Source organism: Rhynchophorus ferrugineus, unplaced genomic scaffold (assembly GCF_030347505.1).
Source record: "Rhynchophorus ferrugineus isolate W39M unplaced genomic scaffold, kcgeb_rfMv2 rfM1, whole genome shotgun sequence".
Lineage (NCBI taxonomy): Eukaryota > Metazoa > Arthropoda > Insecta > Coleoptera > Curculionidae > Rhynchophorus > Rhynchophorus ferrugineus.
Genome location: NW_027472580.1, coordinates 67,770,993 through 67,783,308, shown reverse-complemented (window position 1 = coordinate 67,783,308; position 12,316 = coordinate 67,770,993). Strand labels below are relative to the sequence as shown.

At 33.5% G+C, this 12,316-nt stretch overlaps 1 protein-coding gene across 1 annotated transcript in view; it reads right to left on the bottom strand.

Annotated features, from left to right (window-relative positions):
* LOC143205367 (uncharacterized) overlaps positions 1-12,316 on the bottom strand; it is a 112,967-nt gene that overhangs the window by 25,494 nt on the left and 75,157 nt on the right. The window contains exons 45-57 of the mRNA XM_076418619.1: positions 12,149-12,244; positions 11,890-11,985; positions 11,771-11,838; positions 7,283-7,399; positions 6,637-7,217; positions 6,112-6,465; positions 5,392-5,492; positions 5,217-5,326; positions 5,046-5,164; positions 2,644-2,874; positions 854-1,021; positions 683-798; positions 520-630 (exon numbers count right to left, since the gene is read on the bottom strand). Coding sequence (XP_076274734.1) covers positions 520-630; positions 683-798; positions 854-1,021; positions 2,644-2,874; positions 5,046-5,164; positions 5,217-5,326; positions 5,392-5,492; positions 6,112-6,465; positions 6,637-7,217; positions 7,283-7,399; positions 11,771-11,838; positions 11,890-11,985; positions 12,149-12,244 — 2,268 coding nt within the window. The remainder of the gene's footprint in view (positions 1-519; positions 631-682; positions 799-853; positions 1,022-2,643; positions 2,875-5,045; positions 5,165-5,216; positions 5,327-5,391; positions 5,493-6,111; positions 6,466-6,636; positions 7,218-7,282; positions 7,400-11,770; positions 11,839-11,889; positions 11,986-12,148; positions 12,245-12,316) is intronic.

Sequence of the window (12,316 nt, the reverse complement as noted above, 5' to 3'; positions counted from 1 at the left end):
ACTAAAATTTTAAAATAAATTATATTTCATACCATTACTTGTTCCATTAACATTTACATTAGAATTATTTAGTTTATGTTAGAATTTTGTTATATGTTAAAGATAAAGTAAACAAAAAGTTAAAGGTGATGCAGTAAGATTTCCGCGATTTAACGTTATAAATCATGACGACCTGAGTTCACTGTTTTGTTAAATAGATTTTACGTAGTTCGGCCAACCTGAGTACTCAAAATAGAAGATACTCATCCATTCTTTCAAAGAAAAAAAAACAAAACATGCTACGCAATTATTTGCACAATAATAAAATTTTAAAGTACAAAATGGTCGAAAAGCGAAAATAAAGAAGGGTATTTTATTGACTCCTTGATTAATTTTAAATACTAACAATAGATTTTAAATTAACTAAAATAATATTTCGTATTGCATATTAATGATTGCTTATTCAACATTTATCAGTGAGAGTATGTCTTTAAAGCAACCAAAATACGTTAATATACATAAATAATTTAGGGTACTTACGTTATCTCCTTCTTCAGAAATTACTCTGAGACTAGGAGGACCCTTGGAGTACCACCTAGGGAAATATTTCTTAGGTTTTTCACCATATCCTCCACTAAAGAGAGGTCGTGGCTAAAAAGTATATAAATGGGGCCAAGTCCCGTCAATTATTCATCAGACATACCTTAATTCCCTCTCGCCCTTTTGCCAACTTAGTCTCTATAAAGAAATCGAACCTTGCATCTTCACTAGTGTATGGAGGTGACAAGTCCAAAAAGTCTCTAACCTCTGATTGTTCACCTAAAATAATAAAATAATAAAATATATTGTCTATAGCGGGATGTAAGAGTCTCACTTAGTCCTTCATCAAAGAACTGAATGTCTTGTGGATCGTATAGGCGAAAATCTGGTGACTCTAAAAGACCCAACGGTGGAGAGAATTGAGGACTGTATGTACCACAAGGACCAGCCCCAACAGATGGGGGAGTTGTCGGGTGGAAAGGTTCCGGAGTATACATTAAGTCTGCAACAGATAATTCAGAACCAATTTAGTATATTATACTAGCTGACTCGGCGAACTGACTCGTGCAACCTAACAGTCAATGAATGTCGTGTTACTTATTAACTAAACTAAAGTTATAACTTCATGGAAGTAATACAATGAATATATAAATAAAGTTAACACAAAAAAATATAAGTGTACAAAAATCAACTGCATCAATCGGTTAAATTCTCTTCATTGAAGTACCTTGTGGTATACGAAATTTCTGTTTTTTTTTTATCAGACTCAAGAACAAATTGAGCAGATGGTTTGCCGACATGTAAACATTACACGTGCAACTGATCATGAGAAAAACATGAATTTTCTAAGTTGAGACCACAAACAGTCAAAAAATGCCATTGTGATTTGTTAATCGTCATGGCGAAAACCAAGCATATCCAAGGAGTTTTAAAATTATGTTGGATAATTAGTGGCTTCATCTCCATTTGTTACACAGTCAATAAATCTGATAGAATACAGAGTACCAACGACTTGACTCTAAGTTATATAATTTCCTCCATATGTTTAGTCTTAGACGCCAAAATAGCTCGCTCACTTAACCTTTGTTATTTGCCTGGTTTGCAATGCTGTTCGAAAGTACTTTGCTGATAAACTCTTCTTCCTATGGAACAAAATTGTAAAAATTCTGAGGAAATGAAATCAATCTGCTTGATTCCTCCACAGGAATTCAACCATTACAGATAGTTTAGCAAATGCTTGGAGATATATGCAGAATAAGGGTCGTTTAACAATGCAACTCTCATGTTTGCTGTTATTTAAGGTATCTTCACATAGCGCCATAGATTTTATGATTTGAGGTTAGCGTTTATTTCATCGGCAGCAGTCGATGTAGGGATGACTGACAATGTTTGCCGGAAATCGTCAGGTAGTAAAATCATTGGGCCACCAAACATTATCGAGTCATTGCGCAGATATTTAAAGGTTTGCGCAGATATTTAAAGGTTCGATTAAGAACTTCCAATACGCGTTTGTGTGCCGTTGTGCATTCGTCCCAGTTAATAATTTTTGAGGCTACTAAAATATTAACCATTGCAGAGTGTTCAGAAAGAGCAAAGTTTCATGTTGATTTTCCAGTAGTTTGAAGATTTAGTGACAATTTTAACATTGAATACCGTACGGCTCATTCTTCTAACGTGGTCGCTATTTCAGAAAGAGCAACTGGTACCGTGATTTCGGATCTCGTACGAACAATGTTCAATTTAATGCCATGTTCTGTAGCCTAATTGCATTACGGCTGCGTTTGGAAAGGTTGCAACTTCTTGCTCGCAACATTATTAGTAATAATTGATAACAATACACACACAAAACAATTTAAAAGTGAGACCAATCGATTTGACAGTTGTCATTTTGTCACAGAACATTCTGTATGGGAAAATGTATTTTTCTTTTATTTTAGTTTTTTCATCAATTTTCCAATGAATCCCACAAATCAAAAACAATGAAAATTTGTCCTTCCTTTCTTGATTTATAAGTGTGCAAACAAACCCGACTTTGTTTTATATATTTAAAAAAAAAAGAAAAAAGAAGATACATAATGGTATCAATAAATTATCTGAAAGAGCAAGATGTATAAAATAATGTACCTTCTTCATTGAAGCTTTGAGCAGATAAAGGTGTCACATCTCCCACTTCAAACGGTTCCTCCCAATTGGCTAACTCTTGCAAGTCCGGGTGAAGGGGTGGCACACCTTCTGGTCCAATTCTCTCAAATTGCGTGGGTTCCAAATGTAACTCATATTTCTTGTACATGGGAAATGCTCGCCTGTAGGGAGACCCAAGTGCAGCAGAATGTGGCCAAAGTGGTGGCGGAAGTCCTATACAAATACAAATATAAAATTAATTTGAATATTTCAATTCCCCAATTTTTACAATTTCAAATAAATTGTAATACTATAGTATCATCGTAGAGTAATAAAAAGGAAACTCAATAGGGGTCTCTGACGAAACCTATCGCTATGTTGAATATCTAGATCAGGTTTTAATCAGCTATCCAAGTAATTTAATTGGTCATTTAAATCTTCATTAAAGGCACCTACAAGGAAAATATTGTGCTTTGAAGATACTTGATTAGTTCTTTAAAGCCACGTTTCATTGACCATTGAAATTTAAATAAAATGCAATTTAATTTAATAAAAAAAATTAAATAAACTTCAATAAAAATATAAATATAATATAAAAATAAATATTTCTATAAAACATAAATTTAATATCAAATTTTTGCAGATTAACCCGAGCAAAACTCAGGCTAATCTGTTCCACCGCAAGAGTGCCGCGCATACCGCCTCCAAATTGAAAACGTTCCCTTAGCTCCAGAAGGTATCATGCCTCGGTCTTCAATTCGATCGCAGGCTCCAATGGTCAGCCTAAATTCAGCACACTATTTGTAAATGGAATAGCGTGTGCATGCTACAATATCCACTATTCTGCAGAAAAAGCAAACTCCCAATCCCCCAGAACGCAACTCTCTACAGAATGCTGGTCCGCCCAGTCTGCCTCTACAAAGCGCTTTACAATTACATCTCCTACAGACAACTTGCATTACTCCAAGTGTTCCAGTCCAAAAAAGTTTGCGCGTTACTCAATGTCCCATGGTTTATGAGGAACACGAATACCCACCTAGAATCAGGCAGTGTAAGGTTATCCGTAGGCATCTTAGGTCACGAAAACAATCTGATCAAATCCCTACCCGTTCATAAACCCCGGTAGTTAAACCTAATACGACAATCCCAGTCGTAACCCAGGGTCTCCGTCACCAGCAAAACCTTACTATCCTGAACCCGAACCGACAAAAGACCACTTGGTTCGAGCTGGTCACCTTGGAAAAATTTTAAAAAACTTTCGCAAGTATTCACTATTAGTTATTATTCAAGTTTATAAAATAAAATCGATCCATTATATTTAGCGAATACGTATGCTGTTAAAATATTCTTATAATTAATAGAGATTGCAGCAAATCCTCCCATCATCATTCAAGTCTACTCTCTTTTTATATAAATATATAAAATTAATGTTGCAAAAATATATACGAGGAAATACATGCCCTCCATGTATTATTAAACTAATTTAAAAGGCCTCCAGGACTGTTATTGTAGAACTGATACTATATTATTAAGCTTTCTTAAGTAGTTGATTTTTTTAAAATTTATTTATTACAATGTTACTAGTCGTTGTCGACTAACCTACAATTTGTCTTTACATAAACTTAAATCTAGGTATATATCTAGGAGTTCCCATCAACCCTATCTTATTTTCTGGTGTAATAATGTTTATCTATTAACACAACAGTTTTTTATTAAATGCATTTCACTACCCTACACTACATAAGTTCAAAGGGTTTGATTATTTTTAATCTACCCTGTCCTGTTCTGATGTTATTCCAGAGTTGTATTACTTCAATATTGACATGAGAATGGAGCCTGACCTCACATCTCCTTGCATTTCTCTTGATTTATTATATAAGAATATAGCTGAACGCACTTTTTACTTTCATAGGGGTTTTCAATTACATCTATTATTCTATGCACCTATTGAATTGTGAAGGTATTAGAATTTTTCTCTCAATAATACTTGTTATTTCTAAAGCATCCTAACTCTGCTAACTCGCTAAAACAGTCGATGATTTTTAGTTATGTCATACTTTCTTTCTTTAAGCCAAATTATTAAACAAATCACTAAAATCATATAAAAGAGCTCATACAATAATTACTTATACAATAATTTTTCTCAGATGTTTCTCTAGATATTTATTATCTAATAATTTATAATATATAAAATATTCCCAGTAGTACTGCTAGATGTATTTATATGATAGCCGCAAGTTTGATCATCAGGTCAATGAAATGACATTATTAATAATTTTGGAGTTTTATAAGATCAAAACTACTTGGTGCTTCCTTAATACGCGTTATTATGTTGGACACGTATATAAAAGTATCAAATTGCTAATGCAAATATCAATAAAAAATCAAATCAATGATCATCATACCCTTCGGAATTGAGTCGTCCAATATACTCGGTTCTAATTCATCTTCCTCTCCGCATGGACTACATGGAGGAGTTATTTCTCTAGGTATATTGTATTTCCTTTCCAGTTCTCTCACATATCTGAAAAACACTAATCAGGTTTGTTTCATCATCAGTTTGATCGCATACTTACTTTCCTCTATCAGTCTTGTAGAATTCAATATCAGCCGCTACCCTTTCGAGACGCTTCTTCCTTTGTTTTTCGGCTAATCTCTGGGATGCCGGATCTGTTAAACCAGCACCCTAAACAAAAATAATTATCGGATATTTGAAAATATGTTAAGTGAGCGAGATTCTTGTATAAATACGCTAGATTCGCCGTATGGTCGACCTTCAGGTATATTGTGTAATGATAACGATGGTGCTCTGAACGCTCTTCTGTCTTCCCTCTGCATATCACGTCTTCGAGCTGTATCAAAAACAATGTGTTAATAAATAACTAAATAAATGTATTAATATAATAAATACAAATATTGGTAATATCCAAGCGGAAAGTTCAGATTACAAATATTTATAAATAAAACAAAAGTAATTTCAGCAACACTTCTTAAATCATAATGAGTCTCGTTTAAGCCTTTAACTAATTGTTTTTTGAAAAGGCAATGCCAAAGTATCAGCTTAGGAAAGCTTCGAAATGCTGAATATTTGCGCAGAGGTGTCGTTGAAAGCACTTTTTAATCAATTGAAACAATTTATAAGTGCAGGTTTTCCTCAAACCCACCCTAACTACCATTAACCACTACCGTAGGATCCAAATTTGTAATTTGAACTTTTCGAGTAAACACCCTATATAATAAAAAGTCTAACAAAATACGGACATATTGAATATTTTCTCTAAAAGAATGGCATTAATATAAAATGAATATATTGACATATACCAAAAAAAAAAATAGAATAATAAACCGACGACATCGCAGTAGGGTTAAATTCTTGTACTTGCTACTCTAGTAATAGCAGCTATACTAAAGAAACATTAATAACCAAAATTTTTAGAGGCAACCTGGTAATATTGTTGTATCGTAATATACCGGGGTCAAATTCATGTCTAGCAGACGATTTTATTTCTTTTCGTAAACTTTTAGGTGACAATACAGGACTGGAAGGTCGAGCTCTTGGTGGAGGACTTGGAACTCTTGGTGGGGAACACGGTGCTCTTGGCGAAGGACTGGGGACTCTTGGTTGTGGACTTGGATGTCTTGGGGGCGGACTTGAAGCTCTTGGTGGACTTGCCTGCCTTGGAGGACTTGGTTGTCTTAGCGGGCTAGGAGTTCGGCTACATGGAGCCTCCAAAATGTCCTCAAACGGAGGTGTCATATCTTCCAATTGTTCGAACATTTCCAGCGGCATATCAAACATAGTTGGTATTCCTCCAGTTGGTATTCCTATAATATAGCATTAACTTAAGATAATCATCTTGACTTGCGCCAAAAAATAGAATAATAAAGGTTTAAATTATTGTACTTGGTACTATAGTAATAGTAGCCATATTTAAGAAACATTTATAATTAATATCTATAAAGGTAGACTAGTAATGCCGTTAAATCGTAATATACCAGGGTCATGTCTAACAGGACTGGAAGGTCGAGGTCTTGGGGCTCTGGGGGGAACACTTGGGGCTCTTGGGGATCGACTTGAAACTCTTGGTGGAGTTGCCTGTCTTGGAGGACTCGCTTGTCTTAGCGGTCTAGGAGAACGACGGCATGGAGCTTCCGTCTCCAAAATATCCTCAAACGGTGGTGTTATATCTTCCAATTGTTCGAACATTCCCAACGGCCTATCAAACATAGTTGGTGTTCCTCCAACCGTAGGTGAGAATGGTCGTAGTTGATCTTGCGTGGTAGGAATAGGGGACAGTACACTACAAGGAGCAGTAGCTTGTGGGGTGGTAGCACGAGGCGATCTACTACTAAGAGCAGCAGTTGGTGGGGTGACAGCACGAGGCGAGCCACCACTAGGGGCAGCAGCTCGTGGGGTAGCAGCACGGGGTGATCTAGCTTCAGGGGAACAAGGGGCAGCAGTCCTAGGGGACAACATATGGGGAGATGCAGCTCTGGGAGAAGGTGCTCGAGGCGATGGAGCCCTTGGAGAAGGAGGAACAACACGGGGAAGCGGTGTGATAGGTAATCTTCCTGGCCTTTGTATTACAAATAATAAAAGAAGAGTTAGTTAACGGAATGTTACAAACTTGATTATACTAACGATTTTCTCATAGGAAGTGAACCAAATACTTCTCTTGGTCTTGGAGGCGAATAGGTTATTCCTCCAGCAGGGTATTGCAACCCACCGCGCGGCGGGCCTTGAATAGCTATCTGTTGTCTGAAAAAAGTATATATCTTTACTAAACATAATTTCTAGGTTATTTGCCTATATCCAGCAAGAAATAATAAATATCTTCTTCTGTCCGAATATATATGTAATTATATATAGATATGTCCTCCGAAAATGGTTACATCGATTTTGATGAAATTTTATGTATTTATAGTTACAATCTGGTAATGGATCCGGTAAGTTAGACAATCGAAACGGCAGTTGCTATATATAGATTATACATTATATATTATATATAATATTAAAAGTAAAACATGCTGTGTTCGAGTGGTCAATATTTTCGTCCAGCTTGATAGGTACCTGCTAACTTAACCATTTTACGGGATACAGCATATGTGTGTGTTAATTTATAGTAGTACATATAACATAATATAACATTGTTAATATATAGTAATATTTTAGAATATTTTCATTGCCAGTTTTATTCCCGATATGTTCAGTTATATATTTTGGTCTACATCGCTGCTAATTATATCTTAAAGGTTACTTATATGTATTTGTTTTTTATTGAAACAAAATACCACGCCTTAGAGGAAAAACAGGAAATCTTGGTCGACCGATAGATCTTGAACTTATAAAATAATCCGTTACTCTCAATTAAATATAACTAGGAATTGAAAAATAAAATGCAAAATGGAAATTTAAAAACCAGGTTGAAATACACGTGAAAATGAAATTTGCGAACAACCAAATGAACGTATTCGTGCTAATAGATTGAGACAACGTGAGTACATTCCTATATGACGCCGAAATAGACTAGTCGTCACATCCACAAGTGGACGTTGGAATTATAAAAACAATTCAAATACTGTCATGTAAGTGCAAAGGTGAATGTTTGCAACGCATTAGGAAAAGTTTTACTTCCATTATTCAGTATGCCACCAGAACCAAACATTATTAGCTAGAGTCATATCTCAATCTAAATTGCTTCTGAGTAAAAATCGTAGATTTAATTTCTGCTCGCAAAAGACATTATTTGGAGCAACAAAAATCATTCAGAATAAGGATAGTCATAATTTTGAATCAACGTCAAGATTCAGGATGAAGGTATCATCAAATTGGCTTATTGTTTTCAATGTTCGATGACGATCCAAAATATTTGCAAATCTAGTTTATGGGTGATCAGGAGCAGATAATAACACATGCTATCTATACAACCACATCGAGCAAATGGAGAAAAGAGAAAAATTGTTGCAATTTTGGGGACGTTTTTGCAAAATCATAATCAGTGGGTCCAGTTGTTCAACGTCGTTTCGAATAAATTACTAAACTACTACATTATTTTAATTTTCGTTTCAATATCAATGCATCACCATGATATCACTGTACGCGTATTTAAACAAAACTTAAAATTATTGATAAACTTGATTACACATCACTCTTCCATTATATATGGGTCTGTCAGTATACTATGTAGAATTAATCTTCAACAAAATGTATTAATGTTACAAACAGTAAACAATAATAATAATATAGCATTATGATGTTGCTTATAGTTTTGGTACTATGGCACCTGTCAGACCAACTCATCCTATATCAGACCAGACACTTAATACGCTATATCAGGACCAAGTTCACGCCAAGAAAATATATTTATTTATAAACTTGTTTGATAAGAAAAGTTTTTCATTCAATACTTGACTTCTATACTTCGTATAACTTGACCAGTATTCAGATCCTTGAATTGGATTGTACAAACTTTAATTAAGTTTCTTACACTGTCCTGCTGTATACATTATAAGTAAAAGAAGGTAGGGTATAGATAAACGAGTTATCACTATTTTCAAATCTAAAGGAACATTAAATAGTGCTAGACCAAATAGTCAAATGAAGAGAGTGATATCCATGGCTGAAACAGCAGCACAAATTGACTTAACTGCAAGAGCATTCATACAATCCTAGAAGCTATAAAACAATAGACCCATCCTTCTATTTTACCAATTATTTTATATGAGCTTGGATATTATTTCACTTACTGTAAACTCGTATATACCAAATACTCAATAAAAAATCTCACAATGTCGATTAGGAATTAATTGTAATTGTAATACTTATGATATTTTTAACATAATTATCTGTTACTCCTCACAATTGTAAATATCTTATATAAACTTACCCCGTTATTGCACTTGCACTTTTGTATTTGGCCATCAAAACATTTATCTATGCTTTCTTTTCTCTTTTTCTCTTTTTTCAATTAGATTTTTTATGAACAATCTTACTTTAGTAGCTCATATGTATTTTATGAAGATGTTATCTCATACTGCACTGGAATATTCACTTTGAAAACTATGAGACCAGTATATATGTTTTGAAATTTAAATTTTTGAGGAACTTCAATTCAAAATATTATATGCACTACATATTTTATGTATTAAATAAGTATTTTCTATATAGTCCTTTCAAGAAAAAACAGCCAAGGTACATATCATTGATGACGTCAAATGTATTGCCAAATTCAATTTGTGAAAATGTTGTATTCGTTTTAGACCTGGAGTGGATTTTTCATTCTCATTTTAGTAGTCAACATTATTCTAATTAAAAAAATAGAATATGCTGTCCGATGCGATGCAACCGAATCAGTCTATAAAATTCAGTTTAAGTTGGTACTGGTCAACATTGTTGTTATATGTTGCAAAACATTAACAAGAAGTGGAAAGACAATTATGATAATGAAATAAGATAAAAGATAGAATAACATTTGTTAGCCGTAGCATTTTAATAATTAATTGCAGGCTTATTCATTCATGTTGGAAACAACTCGAGGGAACAGCTACCGTGATTCCTGGAGCTGAGTTTTAGAGCTTTGTCGCTCGGTTTGTGTTTAATGTAATTTACTTTTTTTATATACTTTAACACCTTCGGTTTGGATAAAAGTCATCAGATAAATAAAAGAAGAATTAATAAAGGGCGAAATCGTTAAGAAGTGTTCGATAGATTATAAATTAAGAATTTAATTAACTTGAACAGTTAGTCAGAACTGGACTATGCTCTATGCGATACTACCCTATGCTGACAATTACCGGGAAAGAATAATAAGATAATAGTATACAATTAGATAGAATAACTGTAGAGAACAGTATTGTGCATAGATTTGTGCGTAATTGTCCAGAATATACATGAGTATTAGGTTAGAATGAAGAGAAAACTAATACTACCTGTTATATAGATATGATAAATGTATTAGAGAGCATACAATGATTATATCTAAATCTAAGTAATATCTAAACAATCTAATTTTATGAATAAAAATGATAACAAAAATAACAAATATGGCAACAGAAGGAACTAAAGACAAATACAGTGATACCAACATGAATTGATTAGAAAAGACAGGAAGGAAGGAAACCAGAATTAAATTCAATAAAGTATATATGATCTCCCATAAAAGTAAAATACATTACTATTTTAAAAATATTGTTATATATACAACTGTTAATTAGAATTCTATCTCAAAGGTGGCGTGAAAAAGAGTTTAATGTTAATATAATACGATTGGTTAGTCAGTGGCAAAGGCGACATGACGGCCCTCCTAATTTTGTAAGCTCTAGTTGGTAAAATGGAGATTCTAAATTATAACAAAACAACTCCAACCTGCAACATGCCTGTTTAATTAACTGTAGTTCAAGCCCTTCAATAATATATGCATTAGATATACTATAACGTTAAAATAAATTATATTTTATAACGTTATTTTTGTCTCATTTTTATTTACAATAGTATTTTATGATGTAAGGGTCAAAATAAATCAAAACATAAATCTTATGAGGCAACATTGGGACGTTGTGATGTCATAAATTTTGATGATGTGCATTTGCTATTTTATTGGTAGTACTATGTGTTTAGTATAGGATTGTATACTAGTGTCAGCCTGTCACAGACATATTATTTTAGCAGCATCTGCTTAACCTGGTTTTTATGATTTAGCCACTAATACAATTAGCCAAATAAAATCCAAATAGAAAACTTAATATAGCTTCAAACCATTTAAATGTGAACCACTTGAACTTTCACAGACCCATAACACCAAGAAAGGCATTTTAGCGAGGAAAGCGTATTTTTTATCGAAACGCTAATATGAAACATATTGAATAAAGTTACAGAATTGAATATTCCTATTTTGTTAACAATAATTTAATAACGAGTACATTTAAATCATTATTGGAACGTAAGGATGAATCAATATAGATATTAAATAGAGATAGAGAATTTAATATATTGGAAAATTGTAATAATTTTTAAAGTTTCGGATGCTTTCTACTTAGGTATTCGAAAATATTAATATTTCCAAAATCAAAAGCTAGTCAAATAAATCAACAACTTTAAATTAAATCGCAGAATCAATGGAAAAAAACTTACTCTAACAATTTTCTTCTCAAGGCTGTATCATCAAAAGGTGGTTCAGGGGAACGTCTGGCGCAAGGGGCCTAATGAATATTGTGACTACATAATGTACATTACAAGTAATAAATAAATACCTCCTCTTGTTCGCTCATCATCTGCCGTTCCATCTCTTCAAATTCCCGCAATTCTCGTTCTTCCTCATCTTCAGGAGAATAAGCAACAGGGTATACCTAAAAATATTTAAAATCGCTTTGCTATTAAGTATTCCAATTAATTCGTAAGGTTTCAGTAAAGATGGTGTCAATAAATGAAATATTAGCAGCGTCGAATTTTCCTCCGTAATGAAGACACGTGCTTTATATTTACTGTAGATATATAAATATTAAAAAAAACCTCTTCTTGTTCGCTCATCATCAGCCGTTCCATCTCTTCAAATTCCCGCAATTCTCGTTCTTCCGAATCTTCCAGAGAATAAGCAACAGGGTATACCTAAAAATATTTAAAATCACTTTGTTATTAAATACTCCAATTAATTCGTAAGGTTTCAGTAAAGATGGTGTC